An 18,931-nucleotide genomic window follows, 5' to 3' on the forward strand; every position below is an offset into this window, starting at 1 on the left:
TCAAACCATACACGCTTGACTTTGGGCAAGTTACCTAATCTCTCGGTGCCTCAGTTCCTTGTAAGGTTGATATGAGAGTTAAATGAGTCATTACAGTGCCGGTAAACACTGGCCGTTATTAATGGTTGTAGACTATGTCACTGTGTAACATGATTTACAGAGCCATCCTCCCATTGTTTAAAATTTTGGCTGTTTTCAGTTTTTCAATATGGTAAAAAAAAAAAAAAAGACACACTGAAGCAAACAGCTTTGTACATAAACCTTTGTCTATATTTGGGTTATTTTCTAGGGACAGATGACCAAGAATGGGATCACTAGGCCAGGAAGTCTGAACATTTTTTTGAGCTCTTGTCACGTTATTGCCAGACTGTTTTTAGAAATGTTCCAATTTGCACTCCCACCAATAATGCATAGAAGTGCCAATTTCATCATACCCTCACCAGCATAGCGTATTATCATTTTCTTATTTCTCTTTGCTATTTTAAGAGGTGAACCTCATTTCATTTTCACTGCCAGGGAAGCAGAACTATTCTCTGTTTATTAGCTGTTAACATCCTTTTTGGTCTGCTAGCCTTTACAGAGCACACATAGCCCCTTCTCAGACCAATTAGGAAGATAGGGCTTAGATATAGGAAACAGGGAACAGAGTAACAATGGGGACGATTTAGTGCCAGGGTAGGGGAGGGGACTTCCCTCTATCTAGGCCATAACACTCAGTTGCCTCCACATTGAACATCCATCCATTCATTCATTCATTCAAACACTTATCAGGTACTCTTAGGGCTTAAAAGGTAAATTACCCAGCCATGATTCTGCCCTGACAGAGAGCATGTCCAACAGCAGAGATGGACAAGAACACAGACAGAAAATACAGGGATGTGTGCTCTGATGATAGATGTGTAGGGCACAAAGGGAACAGAGGAGAGGCTCCAACACAGCCCAGGAGGTGATAGAGGTAGAGCAGTTTTGGAAGGCTTTCAGGAGGAAGTGGTCCATAAGCTGGAGCTTGAGGATAATCTGGAGTTAGCTAGTGAAGTGGGGAGGTCAGACGGTTCCAGGGAGAGGGGGCAGCCTGACTGATGGTGAGGAAGTAAGAAGGGAAGTGGAGCACTAGGGGATCTCTGTCTGGCTGGGCAGAGTATAAGGTGGCCATCGAGGCCACAGAGTCAGCAGGGACCAGACATACAAGGCCCCAGGAATCCAGACCTTGTCTGGAGGGAAGTAGGGAGCTATGGAAGGTTCTAAGGAGGTGAATATTGTGATTTGCTTTTGTCTTTTAGAAATCTCACAGCGACTGCAGAAGGAGAGTGGAATGGGGGGTGTGGGTAGAGGTGGGGAAACCAGTGAAGGGATTCTTGCAATAGCCGAAGAGCCTGGACCCGGGCAGAGAAGGTGGTGGAGACCTTCTTTCCCTACCCTGCAGAATCCTAAAAGCAGCCTCACAGTGCACAGCGAATGTTACCTCTGCTGGGCAGCCCTTGCTGACATCCACCGCTGCCAATCAGGTCATGCCTTCCTGGAGGACGGGGCGGTGCAGGGCCTGGCATGCAGTGGTCAGTTGAGTGCCTACCACCAGCTGACCCTGATCCCACCCCTGCCCCTCCGTGCCTCCAGACTCTCTATCTCTTCCCCCTCTGCCTTGAGCTGCCAACAGTTTTCTGTCTTTTCTTTGAGAATAAATTTATTGTTTTCATTATAAAAGCAACTGAACGGCATTACGGAGAATCTGGAAATCAGAGAAACAAAGACAAAAACCAGATCAGCTCCAGCCACCTCTCCCAGCCCTCCCTCTGGGTGTGGTTCCCTGCAGCTTGCTTTTTCTGACGCAGGTTTTTATTTTTGCCTCCTTGTAATCATAGTGTCCGGACCATTTTGGGTCCTGCTCTCTCCCATTTGCTTTGTTGGGAGCTCGTTCCTCTGTGGCCATGGGGTCTGGGCAGATCTCAGTTTTTGATGCCTGTGGGATGGTTTGGGGATGGGGGTGGGACAGGGTTGTTTAACCGCACCCTGCTGTCCTGCAGTGGGCAAGGCTAGTCACATGCCACCCTGGGCTGCCTGTCTGCATTGTGTCTGTTTGTCTGTACCTGGACCACCCCAGCCACCTGGTGTACCCCTTCTTCAGTGCCCCTTTATGGAGCTTACAAGGCTGGCCTCAGGGGCCACCTTCCTGGGAAACGGTCGTGGACAGATCTGGTTTTAAATCTAGACTTGGCTCTGCGACCTCAGGCAAGTTACTTAACCTCTCTGGACTTCAGTTTCCTCATCTGTATCATGGGTCTATTGCCCCAGTAAAATAATGGCTGTAAAAATGCCCTGACACAGTTCCTGGCCCACTGTAAGTGCTCAAGAAAAGGTAGTCAATATTATTGTGTTTTTTCATTCTACAAAGAGTTTCTGAGACCACTCTGGGCTAGGTGCTGGAATGGCAAAGATGAATGAGCACTAGTTATACCTGTGAAGAGCTCGTGGTCTGGCAGGGAAGTCACCCAGGGAAACATATAAGCATACCAATCGGCGCTGGAGTGCTGGACCAGACCTGGGTGGTGTCCTAACTCCATTACTTGCTAGCTGTGTGACTTTGGGGAGGTTGGTCAACCTCTCTGAGCTGCAGTTTCCTCTTCTGTTAAATGCACATCTCACAGGATCATTGGGAAGATTCAGTGCCATGATGCATATGATACACTCAGCACAGTGCCTGGCACGTAGTAGGTGTTGAAATCAATAGTAGCTGCCATTTTATTATTATTGTTATTGTTATTGTTATTCCCATATACAAGGTGCTGTTGGGAACACAGAGGAAGTGACTGACTGGGGGTTCAGGGAAAGCTCCGTAGAAGAGGGAACACTTGAGCTGGGTCTTGAAGGATGAGTAGAAGTTCACCAAGTGGGAAAGGACACTCTAGGTAAGGAACCTGTGACTCCAGGTTGAAATCTGTCAATGAGGGGTTTGTTCTTTGCGGGGGGATTAAGGAATTGTTTCATCCCAACTTCAAGTGCCCTCACTGCCTCCCCCTGGATCTCCCCTGGGGGCCGTGTGCACTCCCCTTCCTGTAACAGCACCCACCTGTCTTGGCAGCTGTGGGTTCCTGCTCTGTGTCCCCATCTGTCCATGTGTGGGACCACAGGTCTGTGTCTGTCATGTGTGTCCGAGTTTGGTGCTGTCTGCATGTTCCTGTGACCATGTTTGTCTGCGTGGGTGTCCGGAGGGCCTCCCGGGCCACGTGGCGGGGGGCGACCTGCATGCTTCCTTGGCCTCCCGCTCCAACCAAATAGCCAGGCCTCCTCGGTCACTCTCCTCCCTGGCCCGGCTCGGCCCATGCCCCTCCCTTCCATTCCATTCTCCAGGGGCCTCCCGACGGGTGTCCTCCTGCTGCCCCTCTCCTGGCCTCTCCAGTCCCTTCCGCACGCAGCAGTCAGAGGGGTCTCTCTAGACCACAGATTCTGCCCCATCACCCACTGCTTTGAGTCCAGACTCCAGACCTAGGATTCAGGAATCGACCTTCTAGGTCAGGTCCTGGCTGCTGCTCCAGCCTCCTCCCCCCTCTCCCAGTCCTCGCTGGAACGCTCAGCTCTCCTCACACAGCGCTCTTGCTTCTCACCTCTGGGGGTGTGCTCAGGCTGCTGCTTCTGCCGGGAATGCTCCCCACTCCTTTGTTGCCTGGCTAACTCCCACTTATCCTTTAAGACCCAAAGCAGGCATCACCTCCACTGGGAAGTCCTCCCTGATCCTTTTTTCCATCCTGGGTCAGGTCCCTGGCTCTGGGCTGCTCATCCCTTACTTGAGGGGCAGGAGCAAGTGCTTTGCCCAAGATCACACAGCCGGTGAGTTGGAGCCGAGATTTGAATCCAGGTACATTGGGCTCTAAACAAAGCAGGCTGTTCCATGGTCCAGGTGAGGTGATCATAGCTAGGACTCGGGGAGAGGAGTGGGTGGATTTGAGGGAGAATTTGGAAATGCAGTCCCGTGGATGTGGCTTGTGGTGGATCTGAGCTGGGAGGGGAGGGCAGGGACATGTTGGGGACCCGTGTGTGTCTGTGGCAGGAGCATCTGGGCGGTCAGGGATGGCTACAGGGGGTACATGTCCTAGGGGAAGACCAAGTCTGTCAGCCCATGAGACAGCAAAAGGGAGGTAGTTGGAAGGTGGGCCCGGAGCTCCAGAGGCAGGCTTGGTCTGGGGGTGCAGACTTGGGGCTTGGCTGGGTTTTCAAATCCTAGAGTGGATGGGCCACCCAGGGACGAGGTGGGCGGGAGAGAAAAGCCTGGCCTGTGGGTGGGAGCTGTGAGAGACGCTGAGATGAGGAGCCCAGGGTCACAGCACACAGAGCTTCACAGAGGGCTGAGGCAGCGTGAGGCCATGAAAGGTCAGCCTGGACCATGTGAAGGTCCTCGGTGGCATGTAGCTGGTCTCAGGTGAGAGTTCTCTTTGGTAGACGCTTGAGGGGTCACATGTCTGCTTCCTCCACTTAGCTTGGGGCTCCCGGATGGCAGGACTCTCCCGTTTGCCTCAGGATCCCCAGCGCTGGTCCCGGTGTGGCCCAGAGAACGTATCCAGAACAAATGGATGGACAGATGGATGGATAGATGGGCCGGCTGCCATCAGGATGCTGTTTGCAGAAGCAGCTCTGGGTGTTTCATTCACCCACCCATCCAACTTTCTTCACCTTTTAGAGCCAGAAAAATGAAATGACAGTGTGCTTGGCCCGCTGTAAGGGTCAGGGCTCGGTGTTTCATGGCTCACAGCACAGTCTGGGCTTCTCTCTGGGGCTTGAAGCCCAGTGTGCACGTCCTGTCCGACCACCAGCAGTGTCTCTTCTGCCTGTCCCCACGGGAATGCTCAGCCGCAGCCCACCTGGCTCCTCTGCCCCTGCCCCCATCTCCTCTCCCCTGCCCCTGCCCTCAGGCTGCGCCCTCTGACCTCAGGCCCCTTAGCTCTGTTGCTTCCCCAGCCCAGCACACTCCCTTGATGCCTTCTCCCCGCCAGCATCCCAGCCCAGCCCCTCAGTGGGCATTCCGTACCCCCACTACCTCCCCTCTCCAGCTCTCTTTTTGGTGCCTGAAGGTGGCTGCTCATGGACCCGAACCTGCCTTGAACTTTCAGACCTCCATGCCTCTGCTCAAGCTGTGGCCCCTGCTGGGAATGCCTTTCTGCTGTACACCTATTGTAAACACACACCTGACCAGTCTTTCTCCTGCTTAAAACCCCTCCCTTAAGACAAGGTCTGAGCGCCTTAGCCCAGCCCTAGCCACCCTCCCCACTCGCCTCTTGCGACGGCTTGCCAGGTCATGTAGGTCCCAGGGTTGCAGAGGTGGATACCCACCTCACAGGCTTTCTGGGAGGCTCACACGAGATACTCCTGAAGTGCTCCTAGCAGTGTTCCTGACACTCAGTAGGAGCTCAGCAAATGCCCCCCCCACCCCTGCCTGCCTTCCCTGCATCTGACACACAGTAGGTATACACCAGGGCAAGGGTCACAGACCGAATCACTAAATTACTTAAGACCAGCCAGAGGAGGATGAGGAGAAATTAGGAAGAGACTGCGGGGATCAGATTAAGTGGCCCAGGTCAGACCCCTCCCTTCTGTGGGCCTGTGCCAAGCCAGGGCGAGGGGCCATCCCTGCCTGGCCAGGAGCCAGACAAGTAGCAGAGAGGATGCTCTATTCCGGCCATGGGACCCTAGGCCAGCCACCTTCTTCCCCATACCTCCCTAGCCAGGGAGGGGCTTTGGGAAACCTGAACTTGGCATTGAGCTGAAGAGGAGGAGGAAATGCCAAGGAACAGCTGGTGCGGTAGGCAGAGCCTTCGGCCGGGGTGGGGCAGGGCAGGAATGAGGCAGAGCAGCCTGCTTCACCCCATTTCACAGATGAGGAGAACTGAGGCTCTGAGAGCCAGTGCCCAACCTGGCGGTGCAGTGCTGCCTCCGTCCTTGTGGCCTGGAGCAAAGTGCTTCCCTCTGTGAAATGGGGATGAGACTATTCCCTGCTTCCTTGGGCTCTGAGGAGAAGGCCTGTGGGTACAGAAGAGCTTTGTCAACCGTCGAACTGTATGTGGCTGTCTTGAGTTCCGATTATTATTCCTTCATGTATTCATCCCGTCATACAACTCCTGTTGTTGGTCACCTCTAGGCCTGGCTGCTGGGGATGCTGAGATGAGTGAGACAGGTGTATCCAGTTCTCGGCTCCCCTTCCCCCGCCCCAGCCTGGAGCCTCCTCTCCCAGGCTCTTCAGCTCAGTTCCCTTCACGTTTTCCCTGGTGGACAACAGCTGGGAGGGACAGCTTCTGGATGTGTGGGTGCCTGCCCCCGGGCTGTGCCCATTGTATCGTAAGACAGGGCATATTCACAAGCCTGCAGTCAGGATGCCTTGTTTTTCCCTTGAACAGCTAAGGGACTAATCAGCTGGACTTTGGAGTCAGGCAGATTAGAGGGGGAATCTCAGCTCTACTTACTTGCTGTGTGACCTTGACTAAGTCACTCCACCTCTCTGAACTTTGTTTCAGTTGTAAGATGGGGATGATGAGAATACCTGCCTTTCAGTGTCAGTGGGCCTGGCACAGGGTAGACACTTGGTAAATGGCAGCCTCCTCACTGTTATTGTGTTGAGGTCTTTCTGAGAAAGGGATCTGGAACAGTCAGGGAGAACTCCAGGCAGGAAGTGCGTCTTGTTCTGGGCTGTGAGGGAAAGGGCAGCTTGGTGTCTGCGGATAGAGGGAGCAGGAGGGCCCTTAGAGGGCAGGGGCCGACCCAGCCACCCCAGAGGAGGGTACTATGACCTTCAGCCTGGCCAGGCTCAGACCCTACCCAGCCCCCAGGCTGGGAGTGAAAGGGCAAAGGTGGTTCTGGGTAGGCCACTTGCATGAGTATTTGCTCAACCAAGGACTGGGGGGGTTGCAAAGCGAACTCCCCAGAGGAAAGGGCTTGAGCAAATCCACTTTCTAGTTTGACTCTGGTACCCTAGCTTGTGGTCTTGGACAGGTCCCTTCCCCTCTCTCCAAGCCTCAGTTTCTTCACCTATAAAATGGGGTAATAATACCTCCTGTGCCTATTTCTCAAGTAAAGATTACAAGGATAATTTATGTAAAAGATCTTTCTTAAAGTGTTGAGATTAGATTGTGTTGAGAATTTTCTCCTAAACCCCTCTGCCTGCCATTCTAGTAGGGGCTCCTCAGGCTTCTAAGACCAGGAGATGAGGTGGAAGGCATTTCGTTTTGGCCTTGACGGTCAAATAGTCATTTAAACAGCAATACCAGTAGGTATTTAGTTAGTAATTACTGTAGGAGCAAGATAAATAAGAGAATTTTGATGGGGAGTAAGGCTTAATGGAAAACTCCGTTCAGCACGGTCCCTGTAAGTCACTTCTTGACTTACTCTAGGGTTGCCCGAAGACTTGAACCCTCTGGAAGAGTAAGATAGCTCTGAAGGCCCATCCTTCACACTGCTCTGGGTGAAAGGCCTAATTGCACAGCCTGCCAAGGAAATTGCCAGAAGTGAGGGCCACCAGATAGGCTGTCACATACTTCTACTGAAGAGCCCCCAACTGCCCTAGCCACCAGCCTCCTCAAGCCCCTCCTTAAGCACAGCGTGCGGACACGTCCTTGTAGGTAAAGTGTTGCACGTGCCCGTGCTTGCTTCTTGAAGATAACTTTCCAGAGGTACAATTTCATGGGTCAAAGGGCAGTAATCCTGTGGGTCTCTGTAAACCATCTTGCCAATTTGCCCTTCAGAATGGCTGTATCTGATGACCCAGGATGCCCCCCATGTTCTGATGAGGCTGTCTGCACTCAAAGGGGCAGGGGTCAGAAGGGCAGGGATCAGGGTTGGGCGGTTGCCTCCGTTCTGTGGCCATTTACGAAGTTGCCCCAAGACTCCCCAGTGTGTCTCTGTCTGGTGGGGTGTGGAATCAGTCCATGGGTTCACGGGGGGGGGGGGGGGGGGCTCTGCAGCTTCAGGCCCTTCTGGGGAATGGGGATCGGTTTGTGGGCATCGGGGTGATGGGGGACCTGGGAGCATAGCTGGCCTGTCTCTGACTTTTGCCCTCTGGGGCCCACGGAGGGAGACACTGAATTCCTGACTTCTCAGCCTGGAGACGTGGTTGCCCGGGCCTGGTAAGGGGCCTGCCCTGCTGCAGGGTGAGGGCCCTGCAGAGGTGGGGGTCCCAGACGTGGGGCCAGACTTGAGTGGGTATAGCTGATGGGAGCTCGCCCCAGGCGGCTGGGGAGGGTCCCTGTGACAGTCGCTCTCTCCCCGCAGGATGGCCGAGCCTCGATTTAACAACCCCTACTTCTGGCCCCCTCCTCCCACCATGCCCAGCCAGGTAAGACTGAGCGAGCATCGCCCTCCGGCCGCCCTCCCCCTCTTGGAGCTGCTCTGCTTTGCCCCGGGCTTCGGCCCGGCCCACGGGGCTCAGGGCTCAGGGCTCGCGGCTCGCGGGGGACCGGCGGCCCGGGGAAGGGGCCCGGCGCGGCCCCAACCCCCTCAGTGCCTCTCCTCTCCCGCCCGCAGCTGGACAACCTGGTCCTGATTAACAAGATCAAGGAGCAGCTGATGGCGGAGAAGATCCGGCCGCCTCACCTGCCGCCCACGTCGGCTTCGTCGCAGCAGCCGCTGCTGGTGCCGCCGGCGCCGGCCGAGAGCAGCCAAGCCGTCATGTCGCTGCCCAAGCTGCAGCAGGTGCCGGGGCTGCACCCGCAGGCCGTGCCGCAGCCCGACGTGGCGCTGCACGCGCGGCCGGCCACCAGCACCGTCACAGGTACGGCGGCCCGGGAGTGGGCGGGGCCGGCGAGGACGGGGCGGGGCGGAGGGAGCCCGCCTTCCCCAGGCCCCGGCCAGTCTGGGAGGACAACCCTCCCCTCCCCGCCCCAGCCTTCCCCCGTCCCACCCCACGCGTGACATTGACAGGACGGGGGCGGGTCAGTGCCAGATAACTTAGGGAATCCAGAGAAGAACCTTGACCAGACCCGCTGTGGGTGAGGGGGAAGGGTTTATATGCAGGGAAAGTTTGGCTGTTGATGAGGGAAGCGAAGCGGGAAGAGGGAACAGCACGTGCTAAGCGGGTATGTGTGTAGAAAGCAAGCGTAGGATGGGTGGAAGGGCCAGATGATGATGATGGTGACTACACGCACAATATGGCAGCTGACTCCAGTTGAGCACCAGCGTGTAGCCAGCAGTGTGCCTTTATTACTCCCAGCAGTCCTGTGAGGTGGGTAGTGCTAGTATTAGGTTGAACAGTCGACCATTTTTGACTTCTAAGACAGCACTTTCGTGTGCACCCTAACCTCTCCATTTAACGGATGAGGAAGGTGAGCCAGAGTTGCACAGTCGGTAGGAGGCAGACACAGGCGGTGTGGGTCCAGAGCCCATGTGGGTTCTAGAGTCCATTGGCTCTAGCTGGTCCTGCTGACACTAGAGAGGAAGCCGACCAGATGTGAAGGGCCTTGTGGGCCACCCCTGCAGTTTGGACTTTACCCTCCGTCAGTGGGGAGCCATGAAAGATTTGTCAGTAGGGGAGGGAGATGCTCAGAGTTGGGTTGGAAAGCTGAGTCTGGCTGCGAGGTGGGGACTGGCTTGGTGAGAGGGCAGGAGGCAGGGAGATCTATAGGAGAGGGTGGTGGCCTGGACCAGGCAGTGACGGTGGGGATGGAGAGAAGGGGACAGATCTGAGACACGTCGAGGGAAATGGACAGGACTCGATGCTAGACTGGACATAGGGGTGAGGAGCAGGAAGAAGTGAGGGGGCATCCCAGGCACCACCAGGGAAGTGGGATCACAGGAGGGGGTGGGGGAAAGAGGTGAGCTCAGTGTTGAGTAGGTTGGGACTGGGGTGCTGGGGGCATCCTGAGGCATTGTCACGCCTGGGTCATCAGGTCATCAGGCTGGGTCTGCCTGATGCCTGCCTCAGAGCCTGGTGGACAGGCTTTCTCCGGAGGCCACAGCAGCCAGGCCTTTGTTCCTCCCCTGGCTCACCCCTACCAACGGCCGGGTGCCTCTCTCCTCATTCCCCCCTCCTCTCAGACGCCCAGGAATTATGGGGCCCAGTGAGCCTCCCTGAGGCCCCAGTGACACTCTGCGCATTCCCCCCTTATTATGACTTTATTAAATTTATTTTTCTCATTATAAAAGTAATATTAAAAAAGTAATATAAGCATATTAAAAGAAATTTGGAAAAAAGAAAAACTAAGGGAAAAAACCCACTCATAATCCCAGCTCCTAACCCAGCCGCTTAGAGAGCCCTTTGGTTCATTTCCTTCCTTTTCCATCTTTTTTGTTTATTTTTTAATATGTGTGCGTATTTTGCTGAGCTTGTAGTAGGGCTGTACCCATGACTTTAACTTGCTGTCATAAGCATTCTATCATAAGCATATTTAATGCTTTTTTTTAATTATAAAGGTAATGCATAGTCCTTACAGAAAATTGAGAACTCGCAGACAACCTGAAAGGAGAAAAAATTAGTCCTAGTCCTACCACTGTTAGCATTTTCATATGTTTTCTCTATAATTTATTTTGTTTTATCCTTTAATCACAGATGTAAAAAATGGATGAATTCACCAGGTAAAAAAAATCAAATAATATAGAAGCAGCTAGATAAAGTATGGAAATGTCCTTTTGCCAGAAAAGTATTCTTCCTCCCTAGAGTGAGCCATCTTTTATACACAAATTGAGTTGGATGTGTCTTCTCAGATCTCTTCCTGTACATTTACACACACATATGTATTGTCTATTACATACATATGAGGTTTAGGTGTGTGTGCTTTTAAACAGATGGGTTCATACTGTCTATGATTTGCTTTTTCACCTGACAACGGCACATTCGGGCATTCTGTCTCCGTCACTGCACAGCATCTTTCTTGTTTTTGTGGCTTCCCAGTCCTTCACAGTGAGGATGGACCACATCTCTTTACACAGCCCCTGCTGAGGACAAACAGGTTGTGTCCAGTTTTCTCTGAGCAGAATTTTATATGGAAGGTCCCTGTACACAGATGTTTGTGTACAAACATCATCATGGGCAAATATTTCCTTGCGGGCAATTTCTAGAAGTTGTGCACATTAGGGGCGCCTTGGTGGCTCAGTCAGTTAAGCGTCCGACTTTGGCTCAGGTCATGATCTCACGGTTTGTGAGTTCGAGCCCCGCGTCGGGCTCTGTGCTGACCGCTCAGAGCCTGGAGCCTGCTTCAGATTCTGTGTCTCCCTCTCTCTCTGCCCCTCCCCCATGCAAGCTGTGTCTCTCTCTGTCTCTCTCTGTCTCTCAAAACTGAATAAATGTTAAACATTTTTTTAAAAAAGTTGGGTACATTGACACATCAATGGCTTGTGCCAAACAGCCCTCCACTGAGGGTGATAGATGTATCCTTCCACTGCCAGTGGGTGACACAAACATGTGTCTGTCTCTGGAGCTTACCTTTTTCAATGCATAGATTTTGGGTTTCTTTTTTATTTCTTCAATTTTTTATTTTTTAAAAGTCTTTATTTTTGAGAGAGAGAAAGAGAGCATGCACACAAGCAGGGGAGGGGCAGAAAGAGAGGGAGAGACAGAATCCGAAGCAGGCTCTAGTCTCTGAGCTATCAGCGCAGAGCCTGACTTAGGGCTTGAACTCACAAACTGTGAGATCATAACCTGAGCCAAAGTCAGACACTTAACTGACTGAGCCACCCAGGTGCTCCTGGTTTCTTTTTAAAAGAAGCAATGTTTTAGTCATGCAATAGATACTATTTTCATCTTTTGTCTGTTTAACCTGATATTGTAATGTTTCTAGTCCCCCCCCCCTTTTTTTCAGTGTTTATTTATTTTTGAGAGAGAGAGACAGAGTGACAAAGTGCAAGCGGGAGAGGGGCAGAGAGAGAGGGAGACACAACATCCCAAGCAGGCTCCAGGCTCTGAGCAGCCAGCACAGAGCCCGATGCTGGGGCTCGAACTCACAAACCTTGAGATCATGACCTGAGCTGAAGTCGGATGCTCAACCGACTGAACAACTCAGGCGCCCCTGTAGTCCCCTCCTTTTTAAAAGAATAACTTTTATTAACAAAAGTTTATTTTATTTTTTTTTTCCTTTTCCCTTTTTTAAAGGTTTTTTTTTTTTTTTTTTTTTTTTTAAATTTTTTTTTTCAACGTTTATTTATTTTTGGGACAGAGAGAGACAGAGCATGAACGGGGGAGGGGCAGAGAGAGAGGGAGACACAGAATCGGAAACAGGCTCCAGGCTCCGAGCCATCAGCCCAGAGCCTGACGCGGGGCTCGAACTCACGGACCGCGAGATCGTGACCTGGCTGAAGCCGGACGCTTAACCGACTGCGCCACCCAGGCGCCCCAAGGTTTTTTTTTTTTAAGTAATCTCTACACCCAGTGTGGGGCTTAAACCCACAACCCCCAATCAAGAGTTGCACACTCCAACTAAGCCAGCCAGGCGCTCCTATATATATATCACAGAAGTTTCTTCAAAAGTTCATTGTCAAAGAATCAAAGTATAGCTAAGTAAAACAAAACAAAACAAAACAAAAAAAAAAAACACATTAAAAAAAAAATTACTCCTAATTGCATTATCCACATCACTTTTGGTACATCTTCTCCTACTTAGTTTTTCTGTGCATACATAGGCCATTTTGTTGTTTGTTTTGTGTGTATATTTTGTTTTACAAACATAACCTCTTTTTATTTTTACTTATTTATTTATTTATTTTTAATGTTTATTTATTTTTGAGAGAGACAGAGCTTGAGCGGGGGACGGGCAGAGAGAGAGGGAGGCACAGAATCCGAAGCAGGCTCCAGGCTCCGAGCTGTCAGCACAGAGCCCAACACAGGGCTTGAACTCATAGACCACGAGATCATGACCTGAGCCAAAGTCGGACGCTCAACTGACTGAGCCACCCAGGCGCCCCATAATAACCTCCTTTTTAATGGACACTTAATGTTCAGTAGAGAAAACTGATCACAGTTTATTGACCCCTTCCCTAATGTTACACATTTCAGTTCCTCCTGCTTTTTGCTATTGCACATAACACAGTAGTGCACATCTGTGTGCTTGTTTTTTTTCTGCAGTTTGAAGTATTTCCAAAGTGCCTCTGTTACCAACCCAGTTTAGTCCTTAGGTATCTAAGGCATCCTACACACACACACACACACAGCCTCTCATTTAGTTCCCCCGGGGGTGATTTACGAAGAGAAGTGGGGGGGTGCTTAGAAAGGCCTCTGCAGCTGCCCCCACCCCATGTCTTCCACAGGTCTGGGGCTCTCCTCCCGGACCCCGGCTGTGAGCACGTCCGAGTCGAGTGCAGGCACGGGGACCAGCACCCCGTCCACGCCCACCACCACCAGCCAGAGCCGCCTCATCGCCTCGTCCCCCACCCTCATCTCAGGGATCACCAGCCCCCCCCTCCTGGACTCCATCAAGACAATCCAGGGCCATGGCCTGCTTGGCCCCCCCAAGTCCGAGCGCGGCCGCAAAAAGATCAAGGCGGAGAACCCAGGGGGGCCGCCCGTCCTCGTAGTCCCCTACCCCATCCTGGCCTCGGGCGAGACTGCCAAGGAGGGCAAGACATACAGGTGGGGGTCTTGGTGGGAGGGGGTCCACGTGGGCGTGGGGTGGAGGCTCACACCAAGGGCTGCCCTAGGAGCCCAGCAGCTGGGGCTGGAAAGAGGGACTGCAGAGGCTGAGGGTAGGGGCCAGGTCTAGAGGAGCGGGGTCTCCTGGTGAGCCCCACCCGCAGCCCATTCACAGGCAGGCTGGGGCTATCCCGCCATGCATATGCGGGGTTGCCAGAGGCCAACCTCACCACAACCTGGTGTCGTGGGAGTCCTGTTCTTCCTCCCTTCAAGCTCTCGACCCTCAAGTTGGAATCATCTGGGGAGCACTCAGAAAATGCCAATCCCAGGGCAACACCTCCAGAAATTTTGATATAATTGGTTAGAGGGCGGACATGCAGAGGGCCAGTGAGCCCCTCTTGAAAGCTCCCCAGATGATTCTGATGTGCAGCTGGGAGGAGGACTTCTTACTCCCAAAGTTAGGGCATGTGGCCCCGGGCACACCTTCCCAGGATTGCCAGGCCTGTCTTCCCTGGGAAATGGAAACCGTTTCCCCCACTGCTGGGAATGGGCCCCTGGGGGAAGAGCCTTTGCCTCCAGATTGGAGGGTGTCCAGGCTGGGAGCCTGTACCCCTGGGCTCCTCACAAGGAAGCTCTGTGCCCAGGTGCAAGGTCTGGGTGCTGTGGAAGGTGCCCTGAGCAGTATACTGGCAGAGGGCAGGGGCGGGGCGGGGGTGGTGGCGGTGGCCGTCTTCCCAGGTGTGAACGTGCCTCTTACCCCACAGGTGTAAGGTGTGCCCGCTGACCTTTTTCACCAAGTCTGAGATGCAAATTCACTCCAAGTCACACACCGAGGCCAAGCCCCACAAGTGCCCGCACTGCTCCAAGTCCTTTGCCAACGCCTCCTACCTGGCCCAGCACCTGCGCATCCACCTGGGCGTCAAGCCCTACCACTGCTCCTACTGTGATAAGTCCTTCCGACAGCTCTCCCACCTCCAGCAGCACACCAGGTGAGTGGCCCGCCTGGTGCTGCACCCCCTGCAGCCGATTTCAGCTCAGCACCTGCGCCGGGTGCATGGACCTGGTGCAGGAGGGGCAAGGACCTTCTCTAGGTGCCCACTGCCCCGAGGGTCAAGACCAAACTCCTTTACTTGGCATTTGAAGCCTTTGGTGATATGACCTCTGTGGACCTCACTGGCTTCTGCTGTCACTACTATGCCACCCTTCCCACTGTGTCTCATCTGCTATGTCCTTTGCCTGAAACACCCTCCCACATCTTTATCCTTTTTCTCTGGCCTCTCCTAGCCATCTCTCAGTCCAGCCTCTCCACGCCCCGACAGGCCCTACGCATCCCCATCACGGTAGCGATAGGCTGTCTCGTCCTTGCCGGCTTCTTTTCCCAACTTCCAAATATATTGATGGCTCTTGAAGGCAAGGGCTTGGTCCCGTCCATCCCCATATCCCCAGTGTGTGGCACATAATAAGCATCTGGGCATTTGTTTAATATTTGTGGAATAAATAGAACTGTCTTTTATAGGTCATGTGATTCATCCATTTGACAAGTATTTGCAGAGCCTCTACCATAAGACAGACATGATTCTAGGTTCTGGGAGCGCAGCAATGAACAAAACAGACAAAACTCCCTGTCCTTATAGGCGTACAGTCTAGTCGAGCATGTCAGAGAGAGATTCAGAAATACAAATGCTTTCAGGAAAGACAAGTTTTTGCAGGGGAGTACAGACATCAGAAAGACTGACTATCCACCCGCCAAATAAAAACACCATAGGTGTTTAGAGAAACAAACCAAAGGTTACCAAGATTGCAGTTCATCTCTTCAGAGGGGAAGAAACACAGAGGTTTTCTCTCCCCTGGTGATAGCATCTGTGAGCATTGCTATGCGTTGGCCGCTATCTGCTTTGTAAAAGTCAGGGGTAATGTTTTTGTGTGGAGCTTGTAACTTGCAGGAAGTGCTCAAATGTTGTCTCTTTTGAGGACTGATGCTAGACAGAGAGACCCTAGTTTTTATTTTTAGGTTAAACTGTTGTTCTTTTTGTGATTTATTCATACGCATCCATTGCCTTTGTGTGCTTTATCGCGGGGCACAGAGTGCTTTGTCTGTTCCTTGGACTCGGAGGCATAATGTGTAGGTTTGATGGTAGGAAACACATGGCAGAGTGTCAGTAGGACACTGTAGGCATCCGTGGTTTCTCCCGGTCCTGCGCCTCCTGAGGCATAAGGATCTGACCACAGAACTTTCTCTCTGCAGGTTTCTGATTTTTTGTCATTACTTTGATTATTTTTTAAAGTTTGGCCAGTTTTCTGGACACAGGCATGTGTAACGAGGTATTGATGAAGAAAGAAAGTCCTGCTGGTTAGAGCATACAATACTAAGGTTTGAGAGCTAACTTCCGTCAGATTTCACAAAACCCCTGGGTCCTCCTTTTAATCTGTGTGTGAAAAAATTCCTCATGATATTATTTAAGATCAGTAACCTGGAAGGATCCAGTTCACCTGTTGGGTTGTGCCTGTACAGCCTGTGATGGAAAGGGTACCTTGTTTTTGGAGACCCCTCCCCCCCCCCAACCCAGTGCGTTGGCGTTTCGGGCTGGCAGGAGTAACTTCATGTGTCACCTTGAAGGCTGGGGTTCCATAAGCCAGGGAGCAGATCTGGTCCAGTTTCCTGGAGCCTTAGGGAGCCCACATTCCCACATGTGAAGGACAGTCCTTGTGTTTTACTATCAGGCTTATAGTAATCTAATACTATAATGAAATGAAATTTGTCTTCAGATGTGACATTTCTGGCATGGTGGTGGTTACAAATTTGATTTACCCAATTATATCCTGTTGGGAAGGAGGACAGATTCTTACTGGCCCTATTTACCAAACTAATGGTCACGAAGAGCAAATGGTCTCAAATTGTTGGCAGTTGGTCGGAGCAGGGTTGTTTTTTTTTTTTAATATTTATTTATTTTTGAGAGAGAGAAGGAGACAGAGTGTGAGTGGGGGAAAGGCAGAGAGAGAGGGAGACACAGAATCCAAAGCAGGCTCCAGGTTCTGAGCTATCTGCACAGAGCCCGACGTGGGGCCTGAACTCAAAAACCGTGAGATCGTGACCCGAGCTGAAGTCGGTCGTTTAACTGACTGGGCCACCCAGACACCCCGGTCTGAGTATTTTATTCCTTGTTCAAAGACAGCTTAAATTGAGGATTAGAGGTAGATCAAAGAAGAAATGGGTTTTCTCATATGCCCTTTAGGAAATAGAAATTAACCCCAACTAAATCACTTTCATTCCGTCCAAAGTCATAATTCCTGTTCTGCTGATCTCGGGTGGTTAGTCTGCTTTGCCAACTTGCCTGCTTCTGGAGTGAAGACTCTGGGACCCTGGCTTGGCCTCACACAGTGTCTGCTTGAGGTGATGGTGTCCGTTTGGAAGCTGTGCCCCTTCATCTGTTCTCTGGAGCATAAAGAACTAAGTGCGTGTGCTGTAGTCCTCTACTGAGCCCGTAATCTCTTGATGTCTTCTTCAGAAGACTCAACTTCAGACCTGAAGCAGAGGTCTTTTGGCAGGTGTGAGGGGGACATCAGATCTGTTGCTGAGACCAAATGACTCTGGTCCATTTATTGCAACAATCAACAATGTCAGAGTGGAGGAGAGTGTAGTCTTTTATTACGATATATTGCATGATCAATATTTAAGATTAAGAACAGATTTTAGGCAGCAAGGGCATTGACCCATCTTCAGACTCTTTTATCTCATAAGACGTGTTGTAACTGTCACTAATTGGTAAGTGTAGTTAGTTAAATGTAGAACAAAATCTTTTTTTTTTTTTTTAATTCAAGTTGTTAACATACAGTGGAGTATTGTTTTCAGGATTAGAACCTAGTGATTCGTCACATATAACACCTAGTGCTCATAAGGACATGTCTTTTTGATTTTTATTGTACGTGAAAATAAGTTACTGTTTTTTGGTCTCCATTTTAAAAAGTGCCCAAATGTATATATTTATATTATATAGCATATATAATTCTGTATGATATACTATATAATTGTATAAGTTCATATTATCACACATATAAAATGAATATAAGTGTATAATACATTTTCTGTATGTATATACACACATAAAATATAAAATTAATGCAGGGAGATTGGCCATCTCTTTTTTTGATTTGCCAGCTGCCTTACACTAGTATCTTCATAGGACAGCCCTCGCTCTAGTGTTTGGCTAATTAAAAATACAGAAAATACAAAACGCTCAATCATTTGGAGCATCCCCTCTTTTAGTAAAGCAAAGAAGGAACTCTTTGGTGTTGCCTGGTGGCCATCTGGAAAGTCCAAGAGCGTTTGGGTGTAAAAGATACTTTGATAACATTATTCTGATTGGGGGCCTGGATTCGAGAAGGCTAGGGCACAAGGTGGGCAGCCTAGGTAAGGTATGAGCATTGGTTTGGTAGTAATGGGGCACCTGGGTGGCTCAGTCGGTTGAGCGTCTGACTTCAGCTCAGGTCATGATCTCTCAGTCTGTGAGTTCGAGCCCCGCTTCGGGCTCTGTGCTGATAGCTCAGAGCCTGGAGCCTGCTTCGGATTCTGTGTCTCCCTCTCTCTCTGCTCCTCCCCTGCTCACGCTCTGTCTCTCCCTCTCAAAAATAAATAAACATTCAAAAACCAATTTTTTTTAAATGGGGCGCCTGAATGGCTCAGTAGGTTGGGCGTCTGACTTCGGCTCAGGTCATGATCTCACGGTTTGTGAGTTGGAGCCCCGCATCAGGCTCTGTGCTGACAGCTCAGAGCCTGGAGCCTGCTTCGGATTCTGTGTCTCTCTCTCTCTCTGCCCCTCCCCCACTCATGCTTTGTCTGTCTCTCTCTCAAAAATAAACTTAAAAAAAAAAAAAAAAGAAACACAGTAGCAAGTAGTGATAATTAGGAGGAATCCTAGTTTTTTCAGAAGTAAACCTTTGTTTTAAAATACTCATCAAGACTGTGACCAAAAAAGCAACAAAAATTTCACAGGCCTTTGAAGGAGGGGATTTTGCTGATGTTCCTTATCCAGGGATTGCTATCCATTCCCAAGGACACACATTTTTTTTTTTTCCTCAAGTGATTTGAGTGCATAATGGTGGGAAACCAAACAAGCAATAGAAGAGGGTCCTATTAACATTAGAGACAAATTGTTAGTCATTAGACAGTGACACATATAATTAAACCGATGTGTCCTCACCCAGTGACAAAGAGGTGGGTGTCCCGAATACAAGTTCCAGAATCCGTTAGACAAACAAACAAACGAAAAGCTAAACACAAAGAAGCAACCAGATTCCAGGTTCCTTGTTTCCTGCCGTTCCACAGAGACTCTTTCCTGCTTTTTGCCCCTCCGTAGAAAACCAGACAGTCAAGGCACATAATCAAATCCATCTTCCAAGGGT

The 18,931-nt window shown here is 50.9% G+C and overlaps 1 protein-coding gene across 3 annotated transcripts in view; it reads left to right on the forward strand.

The window, feature by feature from the left end:
- ZNF362 (zinc finger protein 362) overlaps window positions 1-18,931 on the forward strand; it is a 40,497-nt gene that overhangs the window by 11,284 nt on the left and 10,282 nt on the right. The window contains exons 1-6 of one of the 3 annotated variants that reach the window (XM_086716372.1): window positions 1,682-2,903; window positions 3,750-3,822; window positions 8,248-8,311; window positions 8,500-8,746; window positions 13,210-13,531; window positions 14,296-14,520. In XM_086716372.1, coding sequence (XP_086572498.1) covers window positions 8,249-8,311; window positions 8,500-8,746; window positions 13,210-13,531; window positions 14,296-14,520 — 857 coding nt within the window. In that variant the 5' untranslated portion in view covers window positions 1,682-2,903; window positions 3,750-3,822; window position 8,248. Of the gene's footprint in view, window positions 1-1,681; window positions 2,904-3,749; window positions 3,823-8,247; window positions 8,312-8,499; window positions 8,747-13,209; window positions 13,532-14,295; window positions 14,521-18,931 lie in introns of those variants that run through there. The other 2 variants (XM_086716370.1, XM_086716371.1) reach the window with 2 other exon arrangements.

The sequence above is a fragment of the Puma concolor genome, chromosome C1 (assembly GCF_028749965.1).
Source record: "Puma concolor isolate L17-30 chromosome C1, mPumCon1.1.hap2, whole genome shotgun sequence".
Lineage (NCBI taxonomy): Eukaryota > Metazoa > Chordata > Mammalia > Carnivora > Felidae > Puma > Puma concolor.